Source organism: Amblyraja radiata, chromosome 17 (genome assembly GCF_010909765.2).
Source record: "Amblyraja radiata isolate CabotCenter1 chromosome 17, sAmbRad1.1.pri, whole genome shotgun sequence".
NCBI lineage: Eukaryota > Metazoa > Chordata > Chondrichthyes > Rajiformes > Rajidae > Amblyraja > Amblyraja radiata.
Window position 1 is genome coordinate 35,298,840 of NC_045972.1, and position 23,712 is coordinate 35,322,551.

At 44.9% G+C, this 23,712-nt stretch overlaps 2 protein-coding genes and 1 long non-coding RNA gene across 4 annotated transcripts in view; 1 reads left to right on the top strand and 2 right to left on the bottom strand.

Moving 5' to 3' along the window:
• Positions 1–2,796, bottom strand: part of prmt7 (protein arginine methyltransferase 7) — a 33,111-nt gene extending 30,315 nt beyond the window's left edge. Inside the window, exon 1 of the mRNA XM_033036130.1 lies at positions 2,624–2,796. Coding sequence (XP_032892021.1) covers positions 2,624–2,796 — 173 coding nt within the window. The remainder of the gene's footprint in view (positions 1–2,623) is intronic.
• Positions 174–2,617, bottom strand: LOC116982730. The gene is made up of 2 exons (XR_004414522.1): positions 1,370–2,617; positions 174–938 (listed from the first exon to the last, which is right to left on the bottom strand). It is a non-coding gene; the product is annotated as an uncharacterized LOC116982730 (long non-coding RNA).
• Positions 2,797–6,358: 3,562 nt separating the features above from the next.
• b3gnt9 (UDP-GlcNAc:betaGal beta-1,3-N-acetylglucosaminyltransferase 9) lies at positions 6,359–11,940 on the top strand. Of its 2 annotated transcripts, none has more exons than XM_033036133.1 (2): positions 6,359–6,467; positions 10,116–11,940. In XM_033036133.1, the coding sequence occupies exon 2, from the start codon at positions 10,626–10,628 to the stop codon at positions 11,874–11,876; it is 1,251 nt and encodes a 416-aa protein (XP_032892024.1). In that variant the 5' UTR covers positions 6,359–6,467; positions 10,116–10,625; the 3' UTR covers positions 11,877–11,940. The 2 variants fall into 2 exon arrangements, with proteins under 2 accessions (XP_032892024.1, XP_032892025.1); XM_033036134.1 differs by having other exon boundaries at positions 6,457–6,536.
• The last annotated feature ends 11,772 nt before the right edge of the window (positions 11,941–23,712 follow it).

The window sequence follows — 23,712 nt, forward strand, 5'->3', positions numbered from 1 at the left end:
GAAGTAAGCATGCATGGTATAATTTGCCTGCATAGCATACAAAACAAAGTGATAATAATAAACCAATATCAGAGTGAAAAAAAGGCTGGTTTCTCTTGGGCTTCTCACTCTCAGGATACTGAACATTCAGTCTCACAACAACATCGCCTAGGGGTCAATTTAAAACAAGAAAATCAACTTTTCAAGCTTTCAGTTTAATAAGAAAAATTAATGGTAATACAATTGTATCCATTAGACGTACAAGACAAATATAGAGCAGATTAAAATTATTTATATTGTAACATAGTCTACAATGATTTGAGAATTGTTACAGATTATAAATATCTGGAAAGTATTCACAAAGTTTGAGAAGGCAACTGCTGTCCGCTGGGTGGGTGGCTGACTGTATATTGCCCTCTTCCCCCAAAATATTGCTAGTACTCAAGGTAAGGGGAACAGTTCCCCTATACTCTAAACAATTATTTTACATGGATGTCCAGTTATTGCCTTATTGCAGTATAAAGCCTTATTCTCATAATTATTGCATTGAAGGATGCATAATGTGAATGGAATAGCTAAAATATAAAGCTTCATCGATCATAGGTACGATATGCAGGCAAAGATAGCACATAGTGAATACTCCCAAACTCAAATATACATTGAATTGTTTTGTTTTTTTAACTGCAGAAACTGGAAAACTAAAAGTAAAAAATGCAGAAACAAGAAACTGCAGTTGCTGGAATTATGAGGAACGGTTGAAGGTGAGACAGAGCACCCCCTTAAACCTTGTATATTGCATCTAATGCTCTTGATGTGGCTTCTTCTAAATTGGTGAGATTAAGCTTTGACAAGGGAACCACTTTGCCTAACACTTGTGGTCTGTCCAGCAGGGCCAGCTTGAGCATATGATTTCTTGCCATTTTTAATTCCCCTCACATTTCCATACCAATCTGTCTGTCCTTCATCTCCACCACTGTCAGAACGAGAGCACACACAAATTGGAAGAACAGCACCTCATATTCTACTTGGGTAGCCTAGAACCCACCCAGAGGTGCCCCGAGGTGGAGGACTTTCCGAGGTGCCGCATCGCCCGCACGCCATGAAGGCTCGTCGGTCAACGGGACCTCACCCGAAGGCTCGTCGGTCGACAAGATCAGGAACCTGCCTGAAGCCTCATCAGGACTCGTCCAAAGGCTTGTCAGGGCCCGCCCAAATACTCGTCGGACGACAGGCAGGACCAGTAACTTGCCCGAAGGCCCGTCGTACAGCGTAACCGGAAGGTAGCTGGAGACATTAGGCGCTAGAAGTGGGCTGGTAGGAGGGTTGTATTGCCTTAACGCTTTCAGGGTCGGCTGCAGGAGATGCCATTGGGACACAAAGATGACTGGACTAGGAGAAGGACGTCGGTTTGCAGGAACTGCTTAAGTATATCGAACCTGTGGGCCTACCTGACTTTGGACTGTGAAAATTGCATATGAAAAATAAAGCAACATTGAACCTAAAGACATGAACACATTTGTCTTTCCCCTGTTCTCCTCTACCCTCTATCCCTCCCTCTGGTTCTACATTTAATTCCCCACTGGATCCACCACCACTTGCCAGGTTTTGTCCATCCCCTTCTCTTCTTTTTCCCCAGTTATCTCCCCTCTATTTCATTAACAATAAAGGTCCCAGCCCAAAAAAATATGTTCCCCCCACAGATTCTGCCTGATCCACTGAATTCCACCAGCAGTTTCATGTTTGCTAAAAAGCAGAAAATGCTGGAAATACTCAGCAGATTTCATTTAGTTTAGTTTATTGTCATGTGTACCTAGGTACAGTGAAAAGCATTTGTTTTTCAAGTCATGTCTATATTTTTGGCATTTTCTGTGTTTATTTTTTAATATACAGGCAGCCCTGAGTTACAGGACTAGGAAGGAACTGCAGATGTTGGTTTACACCAAAGATATACACAAAATGATGGAGTAACTCAGCAGGAGAGGCAGCATCTCTGGAGAGAAGGGATGGGTAACATTTTCAGTCGAGACCCTTCCTTCAGAAGTTTCCTTAGTTATAGGAGTTGTATTCCTGAGAACTACATGAAAATGTTATCACTAGCTTGAAAAATGCTTTATAAAAGTATAGGAGTATTTGAAAAAAGTCTGATTGCCCAAGTCAAGTCATTCAAAACATGGGTAAAATAATATACGTGCAAATGTCTGGATTACTCATCAGAGGCGAGAGAAAAATAGTTGCTTTCAGGTTGGTCATTCAGTGGAACTTAAAAGGTAAAGAACTGCAGATACTGGAAATCTGACAAAAAAAAACAGAAAATGCTGGTCAGGCGTCACCTATGAAGAGAAAAAAAACGTAAACGTTTCATTCCTGATGGAAGAATCACTTTCAACAGGCGTTGCTTGACATCTCGTGAATTTGCAGCGCTTTCTGTTTTTCGCCTCGGATTTCCAGCATCCGTGGTTTTATTTTATTTTCTCCCTCCCTTGTGTTTAAACACCGGACACGAGGAGGAGGCGGCGACAAACAAGTCACCCGTGGTCACTGTCTGCAGTGGAGCCAACGTCAAACTGCGCCGCCGGCGAGGCCAGGTCACCGGCGAGGCGGGACGGCCCGGCTCAAGAACAGCGGCAACGCGCTGAGTCGGTACCGTGCTATCTCCTGGTGGTAGTCATAGTCCTCGTCTTCCTCCTCCCGCTCGGTGGCCCCAGTGGTGGGATTCGCTCTGCTGCAGAACGTCTTCATGCTGTCGCTCGAGCCGGCGGGGAGAGATCTAGAACCACGCTGCCATCTTGCCGGCCCGGCATGCAGCGCGCCGGTCATGACGTGATCACGTGACCACCGCGCCGAAACGATCCAATCACGTGACTGTGAAGCACCGCTATAGGATCTTTGGTTGTGGGTCTCCAACACGTGTCCGCGGTGCAGGGATGAAGCTGGGGTGTGGTATCACCGTGATGGGCTGCACCCTTGACAAGATCATCGCGGGCAGGCAGATCCATGAAAACTATTTGGATCCACACTCAGGAGCCACACATGTGGCGTTCATTAACAGTGTAGATGGTGGTGGCTGGTTACAGGCTGACATGGATGTGTTGGTGAAAAGGTCTGAGAAAGTGGGATTTAATCCAGATAAATGTGATGTGTTTTGGGAACACGCACGGGGCTAGGATATATACAATGAATGTTATGGTTCCAGTGAGTATTGAGGAACAGAGGAACTTCCTTGTGCAAATCCTTGACGATGTATAGCATGGGTAGGAATGTAGAAGGGATACATACTGGCCTTCATTAATAGGGGCATTGAATACAAGCGCAAGAATGTCATGCTGCAACTTTTAGCCAGAGGACTATGTGCAATTCTGGTTACATAGTATTGGAAGGATGTGATAATGCTGGGGAAGATGCAGCAGAGGTGTAACATTTTAGCTGCAATGAGACCCTGATCTATTTTCCCTGTAGCAGAGACGGTTAAGAGGATATATAAGGTGATTGGGGTACGTAGAATTATGAGGAGTGCAGATAGCAATGATTGAAGTAAACATTCTCACATATCAGAGGTGAAATAAACTAGAGGAAATAGATTTAGGGTAAGAGATTTTGAGCAATCTGTCAACATTTTCTATCTAGAAAATGGCAAATACCTGGATTGCATGCATAGTCAGAGAGAGTGGTGGATTAGGGCTACAGACAGGATTTAATTTGTATCTAGATGAGTTTATCTTGAATCACCTAAGCATTAAAGGATACGAGCCAAATGCTGGCTTGGGTGACCATTGATCTGTGTGGATATGATATGGCGAATGATCTTTCCAATCGGTGTAACTTTAAAGCCTCTTATTCCGTTCATCGTGAAACTGCCCATTATCGACAGGAGGCTCCTGCATAATCATATTATTATCACAGGCCTACACAGAGGTTCAGCCATGCAAAAATGTATTTTCCCTCCAACTTTTTGCCTATTTTTCTTGCAATGCTGATTAACCTGGTGCTAATCAGCAGCCGCTTCCACGCCTGGATTTCCATCAAGAACTGAATGGATGGGAAACTTCCCTGCCCAACTGTGTGCTAAATCCAGTACCGAGAGAATGTCAGTCATGTAACCTGAATGTGCTGATGATTGACCCACTGTAACACATGTGAAGGAAGGCACCAGGCCACCAAAAACTGCTGAACATGCATCATTACAATGAATGAATGAATACGTTTATTGACATTGCACAATACTATGCAACGAAATTCCATTACATCTCCTCCGGTTAAAAAAATACAAACACGACAACCATTGACACATATGTACACTTATTAGTAAAATAATAAATAAGTATTTAAAAAGAATTAAAAAGAATTTGGTGGCATTTCTTGGAATTACATTTTGCTTCCCCAGTGTTCTCTGTTGGAATTAAGCTCTTTTATCGCACATGGGTAGAAACTATTTTTTAGTCTACCGGTGCGAGCCTTCAGAGACCTGAATCGCCTCCCAGAGGGTAGCAGAGTGAAAAGTTGGTTGGCAGGGTGGGATGTGTCCTGCTTGATATTTGTGGCCCGGCGCAAGCATCGGGCCCTATATATATCATCCAAGGAGGGCAGTTGAGCGTTTGTAATGCTCTGTGTAGTTTTTATAATTCCCTGCAGCGCCCTCCTCTCAGCCACAGTACAGCTAGCAAACCACACCAGGATTCCATAGGAGAGGATACCTTCCACGGCGCATCGGTAGAAGGACAGCAGCAGCGGCTGTGAGACGTTTGCTCTCCGCAGAGACCTCAGGAAATACAGCCGCTGATGTGACTTCTTCACGAGAGTGACGGTGTTCATTTGCCATTTGAGGTCCTGGGAGATGTTTATTCCCAGGAACTTAAAGCCAGTGACTCTCTCCACCATGTCTCCTTTGATGTATAAGGGAGCAGGTTCCTCTCTCCTCTTCCTCCTGAAGTCGACGACCAGTTCTTTTGTCTTTGATGGGTTGAGTACCATGTTGTTTTTGGTACACCAGACAGTCAGTTTTTGGACTTCATCCCTGTAGGCAGACTCGTCGTTGTTGTTTATCAGTCCCACCACAGTCGTGTCGTCCGCAAACTTGATGATCCTGTTTGTACTGTGTGTTGGTATACAGTCATAAGTGTATATTGTATACAAGATGGGACTCAGCACACAACCTTGTGGCGCTCCTGTGCTGAGCGTCAGGACTGGGGAGTAATTGGACCCCATCCTGACAGTCTGTGGGCGGTCTGTTAAAAAGTCCTTAATCCATCCGCATGTGTTTGCATTAACACCCACATCAGACAGTTTGTCCACCATTCTGCTGGGGATGATGATATTAAATGCAGAACTAAAATCTACAAATAACATCCTCACATATGAGCCAGGACGCTCCAGATGTGTCAGTGCAGAATGTAGAGCTATGTTGATGGCATCCTCCGTTGACCTATTAGCTCTATATGCAAACTGATGCTGATCCAGGGTGGATGGGAGTGAGGACTTAATGTGGGCCAGGACCAGCCGTTCAAAACACTTCATCACCGTTGAAGTGAGAGCAACAGGTCTATAGTCATTCAAGCTGGCAATGGATGTTTTTTTGGGTACAGGCACGATGGTAGCAGTCTTAAAGCATTTAGGGACAATGCAGAATTAATTCAAAGATAGACACAGGAAGGAACTGCAGATGCTGGAAAATCGAAGGTAGACAAAACTTGACCCCATACATTTCCATGTGAAAGACAGAGTGTGCTCTCTCTGTGCTATGGGTCAAGAACCTTGAGGGTCAAAGTAAGACAGAGTGTGCGTCCAACAATCACCCATAGACACTAATCCTACATCAATTCCATGTTTTAAATTCTCCCCACATTCCCACTTATCTTTACGTTATGGACAATGTACAACGACCAATTAATTTATAGACCTGCATGTCTTTTGGGATGTGAGAGAAAACAGGAGCACTCGGTGGAAACGATAGATGAAGAACGTGCAAACTCCACGCAGACAGCATCCGACACCAGGACTGAACGCGGGCTCTAGCGCCGAGGTAACGGCTTTTAGCGCGATACCGGTCACAGGCTGGTACATTAAGGGGGAAAGAGGTCTGAACTATGCTAGTATTCCAGTCACACGCTGCATTCCTCGGCAGAGCACACCACTGCGCGCTTGTGTAACTGTTATTGGAATGCAGCCAGCGTCCCGTCAGGCCGGGCTCTGAACACAATGTCCCGTCCCGTTCACCAACACCGGGAATCCCAACGTTATGTGTGGCTGGGCGCACGCTGGCCCGTGGCTTCGAGCGGAAAACCCAGGTACCCCCAAACCCATGTTCCTGAAACCGGCAGTTCGTGGTCCCACTAATGAAATCCAGATGTGGTTTAGTTGGCTCCCACGGCTTCCTGGCTCGCTGCTCGTACACTGAAACGCCTTCCTCTGCATCCAGCTGCACCGCTCTTCGCAAGCGCCGGCAGCTTGTCACCTGGCGTCCCGCGGCTCGCTGTCTCATGCCCAGCGCTCAGGTAAAGGGGTAGCGGCGTGCTGGGGCGCTCTTGTAAACGGACCGCCCGACTTTCCGCTCCTTCGAAAGGGTAGGCTTGACTTTTTAATGCCTGGCCGGGAGGGGGGTGGTTCGAGGTTCCCATGTCCTTACGGAGCAGGCTCTGGTTCGACAGGGAGGGACGGGTTCCCGCTTTCCTTACTGCCAGTATTGTACAAATGTCAGCTCTCTGCGCCGCCACACAGCAGATGTATCCAAAGAGAAGCCGTTAGTTCGCAGTGAAGGCCACAGAAATGGCAAAAAGTAAAGTTCATGGCTTACACTGCTTCTTCATCGGGGAAATCAGATATTTCAATAGACAATAGTGCAGGAGTAGGCCATTCGGCCGCCTCGAGCCAACAACGCCATTCAATGTGATCATGGCTGATCATGCCAGTCAGTACCCCGTTCCTGCCTCCTCCCCATATCCCCTGACTCCGCTATCTTTAAGAGCCCTATCTAGCTCTCTCAAGAGGAAGATGCATGCCCTGTATAAGATGTCTGCCCTGAATACTGCAGGCACACTTCAGACATACTTTCAAGAATCCAGAGAACCGGCCTCCACCGCCCTCTGAGGCAGAGAATTCCACAGACTCACAACTCTCCTGCACAATTATCTCCTGGTTGCAAGTACATATGTCTGAAGTGTGCCTGCAGTATACAGGGCAGGCATCTAATACAGGGCAGGCATCTGCCGGGTGATATGCTGCTGCAAGATCTTATCCCTTCCTGCAGACTACACAGGAACACTCAACAGCACCTCCAAATAATGAATGGCCAATATGGTGTCAGCGATTCAGATGCAGTTTGATCAGATGCAGTTTGGTAAGATATGTGCTGAATATCAGGTGGCAAATGGGCAGATGATTTTGTATTGGTGATTGGAAGTGGATTGTAATGTATGTGATGGATACTGGGTGTGAGCAGAGATGTGTGTGCTGTGGATAGTTAGTGTGAGCAGAGATGTCTGTTCTGGATGATGAGTGAGAACAGAGATGTTTGCATTATGGATACTGAGTGTGAGGAGAATGTGTGTGTTGTGGAAAATGAGTGAGGAGATGTGTGTGTTGTGGAGGAATGCGAGCAGAGATATATGTTGTGGAGAATATGTGAGCAGGGATGTGTGTGTTGTGAACAGTGAGTGTGAGTAGAGATGTGTGCTGTGGACTGAGTGTGAGCAAAGATGTGCATGTGTTGTGGACATTGAGTGTGGGCAGAGGTGTGTGCGTGTGTTGTCAGTGTGAGCAGAGATATGTGTGTGAGGTGGAGTGTGATCAGAGTTATGTGTTGTGGACGGTGAGTGTGAGCAGAGATGTGTGTGTTGTGGATACTGATAGTGAGTGTGAGCAGATATGTGTGTGTTGGACACAAGGAGTGACATGGAGCATGACGTTCTTGCTATTGAGGGAGTGCAACATAGATTCACGAGGTTAATTCCCGGGATGGTGGGAATGCCATATGATGAAAGAATGGAGTGACTGGGTTTTTATTCACTGGAATTTAGAAGGATGAGAGGGTATCTTATAGAAACACATAAGATTATGAAGGGATTGGACATGCTATCTGCAGGAAACATGTTCCTGATGTTGGGGGAGTCCAGAACCAGGGGCCACCATTTAAGAATAACAGGGAGTATATTTAAGAGGGAGTTAGATGTGGCCCTTGTGGCTAAAGGGATCAGGGGGTATGGAGAGAAGGCAGGTACAGGATACTGAATTGGGTGATCAGCCATGATCATATTGAATGGCGGTGCAGGCTCGAAGGGGCGAATGGCCTACCCCTGCACCTATTTTCTATGTTTCTAATAAGGGGTAGGCCATTTAGAACCGAGATGAGGAGAAACCTTTTCACACAGGGAGTTGTGAATTTGTGGAATTCTCTGCCGCAGAAGGCAGTGGAGGCCGATTAACTGGATGCCTTCAAAAGATAGTTAGATAGAGCTCTTAGGGCTAGCGGAATCAAGGGGCATGAGGAGAAGGCAGGAACGGGGTACTGATTGTGGATGATCAGCCATGATCACATTGAATGGTGGTGCTGGCTCAAAGGGCTGAATGGCCTACTACTGCACCTATTGTCTATGTGTCAATGTATCTATGTATGTGTATGTGTGCCTTGGACATGAGATGTGACATTAGAGATGGTTGCGCATACTTTGAGCATTTCCTTAGGATGGCGAATTTTGAGTGTGTGTTGATTAAACATGGGTTAAAAAGCTATGTGTCTTGGTCATTAAGTGGAATAGGTTGGAGAGAGGTGGCTGTGTGTGTATTGCCCATTAGATGTAGGATACAGAGCTACAGGTATAAAACATTGCAGTAAACCCCCTGCAACATTTGTGATAACTAATTTCTTTAAAGGATACAGAGAAATGTCCTTTTTCAAACCGGGGCTGAACCCATGCTTCAATACATGGCACCAGAAACTCATTGTGAGGACAAAGGCAAATAATTTCAGTTTGTCACAGCTATTTGTCTAGATTAACTAGAATACAAGGTCAGGGAAGAGTGGTAACAGGGGAGGAAGGTGTAACAGAATGATCATTGGTCAGTGTCCCCTTGATACAAAGATGCCTATCACTGCACCTTCGCAGATAATGGATTTAGAAGCATGTAGCACTTAATCTTAAGAACCAGAAATAAACCAGGTCCAAACAAGTCCTTCTCCCAGTAACATTAGGTTTAAATGTACATTAAAAATGATATTTCAAGCCCACTATCAAAATAAACGACCTGCAGTCATTCAAGGAGCCATCTCAAGGATGAGACTGTACAAGGCACGATTAGTATGTATGTTTACCACTAAAATCAGTGGTATCATAGACATTGAAGATTATTATGAAGAATTACAATGGGATCTCGATCAGCTGGGCAAGTGGACTGGGGAATGACTAATGGATTTTAATTCAAATAAGCATGTGGTGTGAGGCCACATATAAACTGGAGGAACAGCACCGTATATTCTGCTTGGATAGTTTATAACCCATTGAACTGAATATTGAATTCTCCAATTTGAAATAATACCCCAACCCCCCAAACAACACCCTTTCCTGTGCCTCTCCCTAACCAGGTGCACCTATTCCTCCCCCTATCCTCTTCCATGTTTATCCTTCCCTCTGGCTTTACATTTCACTCCTCCTCTCCTAATCTGACACTATTTATCTTGTTATCTCCAGCTTTTGTCATTTACTCCACCCATCGGCCAATCAAACCCACCCATCGCCTGTATCCACCTATCACTTGCTGTGATTTGTCCCGCCCCACCTCTTTTCTCCCTGTACTACAATCAGTCCGAAGGGTCCAGATTGACCCAGGTGAGGTACTCTAGCACTGTGCTTAACTCAAGATTACTACTGCAGTTCCTTATATCTCCTACATATTAAATATTAATTAATGCAGAATTCTGTGCTGCGCCATTTCTAAACTTCATGCAACTGAGTAACTGAAGGAAAGTAGCAATAAAGCAAGTGGAACAAGAAGGATTATTAAAGTATTTTTTATTCTGTAAGAGTGGTGTTTTTTTAAGTTTGCCAGAGCTATTTTCCAGAACTTCCTCTATATTGCACAGTAAAGGTTGACGTGGCAGGCTGGACAGCTGTTTCCTTTAACAATGCCTTTCTCTGTTTGTTCCACAGATGTGACTGAATAAAATAAACATACCCCATAGTCAGCCTGTGAACTAGACCTGTGCAACATCATTGAAGAGTTGGTCTGTGAATTTCAGAACCGCACCCAGAGGCAGCACGTGAATCCCAACCCTGTACAAAATCAACCAGTGAACATCAACCAAAAATAACTGGCCTGTGAACTCCAGCCAGTATAAAACCAAACAAGTTCAGTTTGTGAATCCCAGTACTATACAAAACCAGTCCGTGAGCCTCAACCCTGTATAAAATCAGCCGATATAAACGAACTCTGTATAAAGCAGTCCCTGAAACCCCACCCTGCATAAAAGCAGAAAGAACCCCCACCCTGTATAAAAGCAGAAAGAACCCCCACCCTGTGTAGAACGGCCCGTGATATCAGCACAGACTTACTCCACTGTGACCTGTAAAATTCAGTGGCGCACAATTGCTCTGAAGATCAATTGGTGCCCATTTAGCCGTCGGCCAGCTTTCCAGGAATAGCCCGTACCTCCGGGGATCATGAGACTGAGAAGGAAGGGTGATCTCATCTGCACTGTTCTCCTGCTTTCTGCACTTTGCATTCTGCTTTACTTCCAAATGCAGTCTGTAAGTCAGTGGGCGGACGAACAAAAAGGTGACGGGGTATCAGGCACTGAACGGCCCATTACGGTGCAAACCGCGGAGGCGGTAAGTCAAACACCCTCTCCTAGTGCAGGGTCATCGGGGGAGAACATCTGCCGGCTCGGCCAGGGTGTGGAGAGAGGGTCAGTTCAGGCGGCAACACTTCCAACCGCAGACCCGTTACCCTGGAGCTACCGCCAGTACCTCTGGCAGAAAGACTGCCGCGAGTTCAGTCAGATCATCAACCAGGTGGACAAGTGCCGGAAGGTGAACGGGGAGCCGCTCCTGCTGGTCTCCATCAAGTCCAAGGTGGAGGAGTTTGAACGGCGGGAGGTGGCCCGCAACACCTGGGCCCGCGAAGGCCGAGTCCACGGGCTGCATGTCCGCCGGCTCTTCCTCTTGGCCACCCCCGCCAACCAGAGCGCCCTGGCCTCCTGGAGGCGCCTGGTGCAACACGAGAGCCAGGTCTACCGCGACATCTTGCTCTGGGACTTCCAGGACACCTTCTTCAACCTGACGCTGAAGGAGATCCACTTCCTCAAATGGCTCGACCAGTTCTGTCCCGCCGCCGAGTTCGTCTTCAAGGGAGACGACGATGTCTTCGTCAACATGGAGAACATTGCCGACTTCTTGATGGGCGCCAACCCCAAGGCGGACCTGTTCGTCGGGCACATTATTTCCCAGGCGCTCCCCATCAGGTCCAACAGGAGTAAGTACTACATCCCCGAGATGATGTACGGCTCGGGGGTTTACCCGGTGTACGCGGGCGGCGGAGGCTTCATTATGAGCGGGTACACGGCCAGGAGGCTCTATGGGGCCAGCAAGGAGGTCGACCTCTTCCCCATCGACGACGTCTTCCTGGGCATGTGTTTGCTCCGGCTAGGCCTCACGCCGCAAACCCACAAAGGGTTCCGGACCTTCGGCATCGTGCGGCCTTCCGCCGCCCCACACCTGCAGACCTTCGACCCTTGCTTCTACCGGGAGCTGATGGTGGTGCACAGCCTGAAGGTGCCCGAGGTGTGGCTGATGTGGAGCCTGCTCCACGACCCCGGCCTCACCTGCGCTCGTAAAATGTCGGCCCGGCGCCCGTTCCGCTGGAAGGCCAAGAAGAAGGCGACACCCGGCCCTGCAAGGAAAGCGAAGCACTGACGGCGGGGTGGAGGGTGGGGGATCTCTCCCGCCTCAAGTAGACTGGGGTGGGGGTGGCTCACCCGTCTCATGGGGTGGGGAATCTCTCCCACCCGGAGAGAAACGGGGAGGGGTCTCTCCCGCCTCCAGAGACCAGGGGGGGGGTCTCTCCAACTTTAGAGAGACGGAGGAATTTTTCCCGCCTCAGGGAGACGGTGTTAGGATCTCTCCCGATTCGGGATGGGGGGTCTATCCCGCCACAGGGAGACGGGAGGTTTCTCCAGACTCAAGTTTAGGGGGTGGGACAACCCCATCAGGGAGATGGGCGTAGAGGCGGTTCACTCCACTGAGGGGTGGGGAGGGGAAGGGAAGGGGTGGCGAGGGGGTTGACGGCGATCTCGCCTCCGTGAGCCAGAGGGACCCTCAATAATTTACCCGGCACATTTATACTTCGAATGTTTATAACTGTCTCAGCCCCTTTTGTATTATTTAACCTCACTGGTGGAGACGGTTTTACTGTGATGTGTAACGGGCGCGTTGAGAATACCACTGTGAACCTGTTCTTTAGAATATACATTTGGAGAAAAAACAGCGTGCAATTACCATTATTACCATGACCAATTACCATTACAAAGACTCTTAATACGTCTTTGATTATTTTTCAAAAGTTTGACGGTTTTCACAAGCCAAGGTCATTTACAAGATCCCCGGAGGAGCGATCCAAACGAATCCTTGGTGCTTTGAACATTACAAATTGTTTTGAACAAGCAGCCTGAACTTACTATAGAACCAGTTGAAAGAATTCATGACACATTCAGTCGCCATGTTGAATCCCCATCCTGCACCAATCGAGCTTCAGGGAAGTCCCATGCGTGATCCTTGTAAGCCATTTCAGTCACTTCAGTCAATGTGACTGCAGAAGTGCTTCAATTGGCCTTGTATTCACTAGAATTTAGAAGGATGAGAGGAGATCTTATAGAAACATATCATTCATAAAGGATTGGACAGGCTAGATGCAGGAAAAATGTTCCCGATGTTGCGGTAGTCTAGAACCAGGGGTCACGGTTTAAGAATAAGGGGTTTAGGACTGAGATGAGGAAAAACATTTTCACTCAGAGTTGTGAATCGGTGGAATTCTCTGCCACAGAAGGCAGTGGAGGCCAATTCAAGATGTTTTCAAGAGAGAGTTAGATTTAGCTCTTAGGGCTAAAGGAATCAAGGGATATGGGGAAAAAGGAGGAATGGGGTACTGATTTTAGATGATCAGCCATGATCATATTGAATGGCGGTGATGGCTCGAAGGGCTGAATGGCCTATTACTGCACCTATTTTTCTATGTTTCTATGGTACTTTAGCCAGTGGAAAATCATTTGAGGTTCTTGTTCTTTATTATAATCTATTGTTTGAGGTTAGGCATGACTAAGGTAATGGCATAGCTAATGGATGATAATGCTCACTGCCGGTGGTCACCAGGTATGACCACATGCCCATCAACATCAATACAACTACGCGATAACATTGTCTCTGTCTGAAGAAGGGTCCTGACCCGAAACATCGTCTATCCCAGTTCTCCAGAGATGCTGTCTGACCTGCTGAGTTACTCCAGCATCTTGTGATTTACTCAAGATACCAGAATCTGCAGTTCCTTGTGTCACCATTGTCTCAATCTCCACTGACTGCCAGTGTTCCACAGAATGTAGGAAGGAACTGCAGATTCTGGTTTATACCGAAGATAGACACTAAATTCTGGAGTAACTCAGTGGGTCAATAGACAATAGGTGCAGGAGTAGGCCATTCGGCCCTTCGAGCCAGCACCGCCATTTAATGTGATCATGGCTGATCATCCACAATCAGTACCACGTTCTTGCCTTCTCTCCATATATCCCTTAACTCCGCTATCCCTAAGAGCTTTACCTAACTTTCTCTTGAAAGCATCCAGAGAATCAGCCACCACTGCCCTGTGAGGCAGAGAATTCCACACACTCACAACTCTCTGTGTGAAAAAGTTTTTCCTCATCTCCGTTCTAAAAGGCCTACCACTTATCCTTAAACTATGGCCTCTGGTTCTGGACACCCCCAACATTGGGAACATGTTTCCTGCCTCTAGCGTGTCCAAACCCTTAATAATCTTATATGTTTCCATGAGATTCCCTCTCATCCTTCTAAATTCCAGAGTGTACAAGCTCAGCTGCTCCAATCTATCAACATATGACAGTCCCGCCATTCCGGGAATTAAACTCGTGAACCTACGTTGCACTCCCTCAATAGCAAGAATGTCCTTCCTCAGGTTTGGAGACCAAAACTGCACACAATACCCAAGTTGTGGTCTCACTAGGGCCCTGTACAACTGCAGGAGGACCTCTTTGCTCCTATACTCAACTCCTCTTGTTATGAAGGCCAACATGCCATTCGCTTTCTTCACTGCATGCTGTACCTGCATGCTTAGGCAGCATCTCTGGAGGTAAAGAATAGACAAAGTTTCAGGTCGAGGCCCTTTTTCAGAATTCAGACTGAAGGATGATAATGCTCGCTGACCACATACCGTAGCCCATCAACACCAATACAACTGCACTGCACATTGTCTCAGTCTGCAGAAGGGTCTCGACCCGAAACTTCATCTATTCCTTTTCTCCAGGGATGCTGCCTGAGCCGCTGAGCTACACCGGCATTTTGTGTCTATCCCACAGAATGTAGGTGATTTGGGAGTTGCGTGTTCACAAGGTTTTAGCACACCATTTTCCCCCCCGAATTTGTGTGATAGTGTCAACATGGTCAAAGAAACTGTGACTACTTTGTTATCCATATTGTTGAAAGTAGATGGTTTCAGTAAGTCCCTTTTACAGAAAAAGGGCCATTTGCTGGTGGAATACTGGGGCAATGGTCAGAATATACACAGCAATAAAAGGAACTAATGGCAGCCACAGCTGCCACAGATCCAATCCACCTCCACCTCCATTGGCCAGAAACTCACACAAAACCAACTGGCCGAATTCTGGAAGACCACAATCTGCCCACACCAGAGAGGAATGGGTGCAGTTGAAGGTTCTCCTGAGGATTTGGGGGTCGTTTCTGAGCTGGTCGGCCAGCTTCGAACAGCACAACTGCTGGGATCAGGAATAATAATAATAATAATAAATTTTATTTATGTACGCCTTTCAAGAGTCTCAAGGACACCTTACAAAAATTTAGCAGGTAGAGGAAAAACATGTAAGGGGAATGAAATAAATAGTAGAGACATGAGTGAGGAGAAGTGATCAGTAATGAGCAGGCGGTGATGATCGGGATGGAAACATTACTCTGAGAGAGTGCAAGTGACCAGCAGCTGGGGAATGTGGGGAGAGCAGAAGACGAGGGAATGAAAGAGAAGAGACAGAGAGTGAGTGAGGGGCGGATGCTGAGAGGGCAAGGACCAAGGGAAGAAGTTAGAGGACAAAGCCTTAGCAACTAGGAGTACGGAAGGAGGCAGAATCAGAAGGGATGGGAAATGGGGTAAGGATTTGGGTGTGGATGAAATCATGCATGAGAGTATATGTGTATCCTTGTATGTATGAATGTGTACGTCCATGTATATGAGTCTTTGTCCAAACATATGCACCATCGAGTGTGTTCTTCGATGTACATGATTTTTGAGGGCCCATGTATATGGGTTTCTATATGTATGTGAGTGTGTCTATGAATGTATATGTGCATGCTACGTCTGTGTAGCAGAGTGGTCTCCAGTCCTCCTGGGTCTCTTTGCCATTAGCCCAGGAATTGGTCAAGGCCATTCTGTGATGGCTGGTGTGCAACAGCCACACCATTAAAACAATTCATAGCAAGTACCTTCTACTCCTTTCAGCTGGACAGAAAGAGAGTCATTCTCCTTGCAGAGTGGTTGCCTACTTTAAGAAATCAGATGTGCAAAGACAGTGGTTTTATCGTGGGGGTTTAGCTTTAATATAGATTGAGCAACGTAGTTTATCTCATTTCAGAAATGTTAGAACATAGAACAGTACAGCACTAGAACTTCAGCGCACAATGTTTGTGTCGAACATGATGTCAAAACCATCATTTATCTACTGGCACATAAATCATATCCCTGCATACCATATGCCTATCAAAAAGTATTTTAAATGCCACAAACATATATACTTCAATCATCACACCCAGCAGCATGATCCATGCACTGACCGTCATCTGTGGAAAAATGTTTTTACCCCACACATCCCCTTTAAACTTTGCTCCTCTCATCTTAAAATCATGTCGCTAGTATTTGATTTTTCCATGCTTGGAAAAAACTTTTGATTGTCTACCCTATCTGTGATTCTCATAATTTAATATATTTTTATCAGGTCTCCCTGCAACCTCTGGTGTTCCAGAGAAAACACAATCCCAGTCTGCCCAACCTCTCCTTGTAGCAAATACTCCCCAATTCAGGTAAAATTCTGTTAAACCTCCACTGCCTCGCCATCCATCCTGTAATGGGGCGGCAAGAACTGCACACAATACTCCAAATGCGGCCTAATCAAAGTCCTATACAGCAACATCATGCCTTCCTAACTTTTATACTCAATGCCCCGACCTATGAAAGCAAGCATACCATATGCCTACTTTACCACTCTATCCACACATGTTGCAACTTTTAGGGAATTATGGACTTGGATCCCAAGATTCATCTGTACACCAATACTGTTAAGAGTTGTGGCATGTGCGATGACATTGACGATCTCGGGCTACCGCTGCACCTTAGTCCTGGTTTTCGAAAGAGGAGGCGTGGCGATCTCAGGCTTCTTGTTGTAGTTTGCTCCTGCCTCAAGAGGAGTGACTAACGGTACAGGTTTCTTCCTGGCAGCTCAGATTTGGGCTTGAAGAGGTGACGATGGCCTTCTCTGATTATCCAGGCGGGCAGTCTTTGCCTCGTTGTCTGTGGGCAGGAAGCGGTTCTGGCACCTCAGGCTTGCCCTGGCCATTCAGTCTTAGCCTCAGTTAGCCTATTTTCCCAGCAGTCCAGCCTTGACCACGCAGTGGTGCTCATGGTCTCGGGTCTGTCCCAGTGGCTCAGTTGTCCTCGTACTGGTGACAGAGGAACACAACTAGGAGGGAGGTTTCTTCCTGTTTATATCTTTGGCTTGAATGCCTGGGTTTTATAGGATGTAGGCGGAACTCCACTGGTCACGGACCTCCACCCAGAATATTGCCCTTCCACCACAACCCTCTGTCTTCAGTCAGTAAACTAGTTCCAAAGCATATGACCAAGTCGCTTTTAATCCCATCCATGATCAGCCTACCATGGGGGACTTTATCAGATGCCTTACTAAAATCCATGTAGACAGCATCCACCACCCAACCCTCATCGATCACCTTCTAAAAACTTGATCAAGTTAGTAATCTCCCGCACTCCCTTCTCTTGCCTCTCAATAACCTGGTATAAATCTCATCAGGTCCTGAGGAAATATCCACATTAATGCTCTTCAAGAGCCTCAACAGCTCCTCCTTCTTAATCTCAACCTGCATTTGCTTATTAGTATTCTCCACACTGATCTCATTGTCCTTCTTGGTGAAAACAGGTGCAAAGTACTCATTTAGTATCTTGCCTACATCCCCAGACTCCATGCAGACATTTCCTCCTTTATCCTTGAGCAGTCCTACCATCTCCCTGGTTATCCTTTTGTTTTTAATATAGGTATTAAACACTTTGGGATTTTCTTTAATCTGATTTACCAAGGTAATTTTGTGACCACTTTTTGGCCCTTCTCATTGCCTGTTTGAGTTCTTTCATTCTTTTTATTCTTCAAAGACCCTGCCTAATTCCAATCTCTTAAACCTTGCATTAATTTATTTTTGGTAAATTTATGACCACTTTGGTCATCCAAGATTCCCATACTAGGCCATCCTTATCCCTCCTCCTTACTGGAACATGCCAGTTCTGAATATTGATCAGGCCTTTAAAGAACTCCCACATATCAATTGTGGACATGACAACTTAGATTGCTCCCAGTGTACCCTCCGAGCTCCTGCCAAATAACACTGTATATCGCCTTACTCCATTTGGTACCACCCTGCAAGGTTTAGCCTCCTCCCTGTTCAAAACAATCCTAAAAAGTTGTGATCACTATCCCCAAAGTGCACTTTCACTGAAACACAAGGTTCAGTTAGTTACAATCTTGGGTTTCAACAAACCTCAATAGAAACATAGAAACATAGAAATTAGGTGCAGGAGTAGGCCATTCGGCCCTTCGAGCCTGCACGGCCATTCAATATGATCATGGCTGATCATCCAACTCAGTATCCCGTACCTGCCTTCTCTCCATACCCTCTGAGCCTCTTAGCCACAAGGGCCACATCTAACTCCCTCTTAAATATAGCCAATGAACTGGCCTCGACTATCCTCTGTGGCAGAGAGTTCCAGAGATTCACCACTCTCTGTGTGAAAAAAGTTCTTCCCACTCCCACTTCCCACTCCATAGACAATAGGTGTAGGAGTAGGCCGTTCACTGTGATCATGGCTGATCATCCACAATCAGTACCCCGTTCCTGCCTTCTCACCATATCCCTTGACTTTGCTATCTTTAAGAGCTCTATCTAACTCTCTCTTGAAAACATCCAGAGAATTGGCCTCCACTGCCATCTGAGGCAGAGAATTCCACAGATTCACAACTCTCTGGGTGAAAAAGTTTTCCTCATCTCCATTCTAAGTTATTCTTATTCCTTATACCCCTTATTCTTAAACTGTGTCTCCTGGTTCTGGACTTCCCCCAACATCGGGAACATGTTTCCAGCCTCTAGCATGTCCAAACCCTTAATAATCTTATATGTTTCAATAAGATCCCCTCTCGTCCTTCTAAATTCCAGAGTATACAAGCCCAGCCGCTCCATTCTATCAACATATGACCTCCTTGGATACACCTCACAAATTCTGCCCCGTATAAGCATTTGGTACTGAGCAATCCAGTCAATATTGGGAACATTAAAGTCACCCACTAAGAGAAACCCTGTTGCTTTGGCTTTTTTTCGTAATCTGTCAACATATCTGCACTTCTATCTCCTGCTTTCTTTGGGGGGTTTATAGCACAATCCCATCAGAGTATGCACCTTTCTTATTTCTAAGCTCCACCCATATTGCTTTAGTGAACGAACCGTCCAATATGTCCTTTCTGGGTGAAGCTGTGACAGTCTCCCTGATTAGTAGCACAACTCCACTTATTTTGCCTCCCTCTCGATCACATTTGAACCATTGAAATCCTGGAAAATTGAGCTACTAATTATGTTGCTCCGGCAACAATGTTTCTGCTATGGCCACATCAACATAATCTTAAGCACTGATCTAGGCTATAAATTCATCTGTTTTCTCCACAATTCTCCTTGCATTGAGATAAACACACTTTAGCCCATTGACGTCACTGGGGAAATTGGCTGATTCCCCAATGTCTTTCAGCAATCTACCCGGCCCAAGGCTGAAGTGTGATGCAATACTCTCCATTTCCCTCAATGAGTGTAGTTCCATCATTATTCAAGCCACCCAGGATTAAAAAGGCAGCATCTGATCCACTCCATTGAGCCCCTCCACAATCGTGTGCAAATTGCTCAAAGCAACCTTCCAAGTTTGCTTCCTAAACCCCAGATGTCCTTACCAATACTATACCTCTCAATCGCAAGTGCCAAATGAACATACCATCTTCAAATGTTGTCTTCCATTTAACGTTATGATTGCTTAATTACCCAAGTAAACAGTTTTAATTGGTTTGTTCTTTGTATTTTTTATCCGATTCACTTTGGGATCAACATTTTGCTTTCAATGATTATCATGTATCACTGTTTATCTATATTTGTCTTTTATGGAGCAGCACATTCATATTTGTAATTCATTAATGATTGTCAACATATCTTAAGGAAAGAGCAAAGAATACAGGATCGCTGGAAAAAAGAAGGATCTCAATTCTACTTAATTTTCCATTTCTCCTTCATTCCATTGCATGGAATATTTTCATCTCCATCCTCAACCTACACAAATCTTTGAACAAATCTACTGAATCAACCTCATGGCTTATCATTTTACTTGGCCCATAATCTTTATTAAAAGGCATAACCAATTTGTATAACTTAACATTTTTCAGTATGCTTGATTAAAATTGAAAAATGCTTGAAATTGGTTATGAGCATCTTTGACCAGCAGATTAATGTTCAGCATCACAAATACTGCCTGACCTGCCGAGTCTTCACAGCCTTTCTGTGTTTTTTTTAAAGATTACCAGCATTTGTAGTTTTTTTAATTTTGCAAATCTACATGCTAATTTTTCCATTGAGAGTTAAAACAATATTGTAATCTAATCAATACTTCTCGTCCTACTACTGTGACCATCTACAGTAAAACTCCAAACATCCATTACATCATTGTTTGGAAATCTCAACTGGTTCAGCATCTGGGTCGTTTATTAGTCCCAAGAGTCAGATACGAGCATGAGAATATGTGGCTGGAGCCAGGGTCAGGAGGACTGGACTGGACCATATGTTTTGACAACTGAGAGTCACCATTTCCCATCACCTTGAAATGCACAAGGATAAAAACAAAATTATACTATTGTGTAGCATATTAAAAAAGTGAAATGTTTATGCATTAATAATGGCCCTACTGCAATTGTATAGGGCCCTGGTGAGACTGCACCTGGAGTATTTTGTATGCAATTCTGGTCTCCTAATTTATTGCTATTGAGGGAGTGCAGCTTAGGTTCACCAGGTTAATTCAAGGGATGGCGGGACTGACATATGATGAAAAAATGGGTCGACTGGGCTTGTATTCACTGCAATTTGTGGATGGATGAGAGGGGATCTGATAGAAACATATAACATTCTGTAAGGGTTGGACAGGCTAGATGCAGGGAAAATGTTCCCGATGTTGGGGGAGTCCAGAACCAGGGTCACAGTTTAAGAATAAGGGGTAGGCCATTTAGGACTGAGATGAGGAAAAACTTATTCATTCAGTGGAGGCCAATTCACTTGATGTTTTCAAGTTAGATTTAGCTCTTATGGCAAATGGGGAAAAAGCAGGAATGGGGTACTGATTTTAGATGATCAGCCATGATCATATAGAATGGCGGCGCTGGCTAGAAGGACTGAATGGCCAACCTACTGCACCTATTTTTGTATGTTCCTCTATGAGTATCAGGATGAATATGAGTAGCATTGAAATAGTCTGTTAGCCTCTGAGATGCCACTTTATCAAAGTTCTGCTGTGGTTAGTAGAAACAAGGAACTGCAGATGCTGGTTGGCAAAAAGATACACAAAGTGCTGGAGTAACTCAGTGGGTCAGGCAGCATCTCTGAACAACATGAATAGGTGACATTTTGAGTTGGGACCCTTCTTCAGACTGATTGTTGGAGGGGGGGGGGGGGATAGAAAGCTGGAAGAGTGGAGCGGCAGGACAAAGCCTGGCAGGTAATAGGTTGATATAGACGAGGTTGACAGGCAGATGGTTGACAAAGGCTGGAGATGAAAAGATAGAAGGTGTGAGACAGAGGGATTGAATAGTTGCAAAGTATGAAATAATGTAAATTATGGAAGGGGAGAGGAGAAATTAGTGCATGTCCAGATGGGACACTGGGGAGAGAGAAGAGTGGGTATGAGGAAGAAGGGACAGGTTGGGGTTAACTGGTTGCTAACCATCTTTAGTGTTCTTCCCATTCTCTTACTGTTCTGTCCTGGGCCTTCTCCATTGACACTTGGGTAGCTTACAATCCAGTGGTATGAAGACTGAATTCTTCAACTTTAAAAACTACAATCCCACCCCTCCACATCCCTTCTTAACAACCTGCCTATCACCTGTATCAACCTATTATCTGCAGGAAGGAACTGCAGATATTGATTTACACAGAAAATAGACACAGCATGCTGGAGTAACTCAGTGGGACAGGCAGACTGGAGAAAAGAAATGGGTGACGTTTCTGGTCGAGACCCTTCTGAGGCTCAGTCTGCAGAAGGTTTTTGACCCAAAATGTCACCCATTCCTTTTCTCCAGAGATGCTGAGTGTCCCACAGAGTTATTCCAGCAATTTGTGTCTATCAACATATTACCTGCCAGGTTTTGCCCTGCCCCTGCCTCTCTTCTTGCTCTCTACCCACTCTCCCTTCCAATCAGACTGAAGGGTCTTTCTGCACTGATTATGCTGAGTTACTCCAGCACATTTTTTTTACAATGGTAATTGTTCCATCCTGTCATGGAGATTAGTCAGGGTAATTATTAAGGCACATTAAGCTGTTGTAGACATTCACATTGCGGTAAATATAAATTCTTCAAAAATAATGTATTTTTATACTTTACTTATATCCCTTCAGTAAACAGAACCCAAAGAATGTCAAATCTTTTAGTTAAGACCCCGATGTTGCTTAATTCATTGTATCTGGATAGGGTATTGAAATAATTTCATAATAGAAGTATACTTTATAGAGTGTCTGTAACCAGAGACATTAACGTTTGTTAACTAGCTGACATGTAGAAAAGACAGCTTTATAAAATTGCATTTTCTCAAGGCTGTTCTGAAAATTATTGGGATAATTTGAGTCTTCTCAACACAGGGATTATGCTAACTAAGTTCAATCATTTGCATAATCAGTGCAGACAGGAAAGATTGTTCTGTTTGTGATGGAACTAGTTATGATGGAATAATTCTACCATCTGCTTTAGTGCATCTGGAAACTTTAAATTCAAGATGCAACCCCAATGGAAAATAAAAATTAATCAGGCTCATGTCAAAGTACTGGTACATAATCAAAGTACTATTTTTCACTTCGGAAAAAGTGAAAAGCATGCATTAGGATGCAATCCCAATGTTTCTAGGCTGTAAGATTGAATGTGGGTGAGGGAAACTCATCCTTCATAATCTTGTTATTGATTTTGCAGACTTTAAACATGAATCTGTTCAATCTGCATTTACCATGACCTCTACCCTACAACCCCACACCCACACACTTAGTATTTTCATTACGTTTTTGGCGACGGAAGAGAACGTAGTTGGAAATTAGAGCATTGGGAGTACACAACTGTAATACATTATCTGGGTTAGCCTGGTTGTTAACAGTAGGTTGGATGTTACTAAAAATCAATGTGGGTCCTTTCACCCCTTCCTATTACTTTTCACATGTATTAAGGGGTGGAAGGAGGAAACAACCTTCATTGGGCTAACAACCTCATTGGGTTGTAGAATTAGGAGGCAAGTGGCAATCTATGTAAGACACATGGGCCATTATAATAGTACGTAATACACCAAATGTATATGTTTTAAAGGTCTGATATTGCAAAGCACTGCATGCCATTAACACAAAGGGAATCAACCCAGGGAAAAGTGTGTATACCTGCCCATGACGTGAACAGCTATTCATGTGGCTGAAAAAAAAAGTTTGTTAATTTGAATCACCAAAAATCACCAAGAAATATGAGCAATGTCCGCAGACCGTGTGGATTAGAAGGGACAAGAATGGGACTCAAACTTGCAGTAACAGGAGGTATGGGCTTGCAACAGGGAAGACATAGCATCTTATTCATGGAAACAGATATAATCATCTGGAATATGTCAAAGGGAGACATATAGCAAATCCAAGGTACTGTCAAAAAATATGGCAGCTTTTGTACTACATCACTGGAGATAAAATAAATCAGTTTGTGATCCCAGACTCTCCTTAATCATTTATATTCCATTGACTTGCTGAAATTCACAATGGCAGAAAGCCAGTTACCAACGATTTGTATTTATACTGGAATAATATTCAGTACTTGTGATTCAATGCAGATGTTTACTTTAGAACCTCAGTTTCTCTCTTTACTCCACTTATTACCAAAGGTCCAAAATAATTTTTTTGAAAATCTGCCAAAACTAACCACTGGAG

Bases quoted from the DNA above. Each gene is read 5' to 3' on its own strand.
- b3gnt9 (XM_033036133.1), top strand. From the start codon at position 10,626: ATGAGACTGAGAAGGAAGGGTGATCTCATCTGCACTGTTCTCCTGCTT.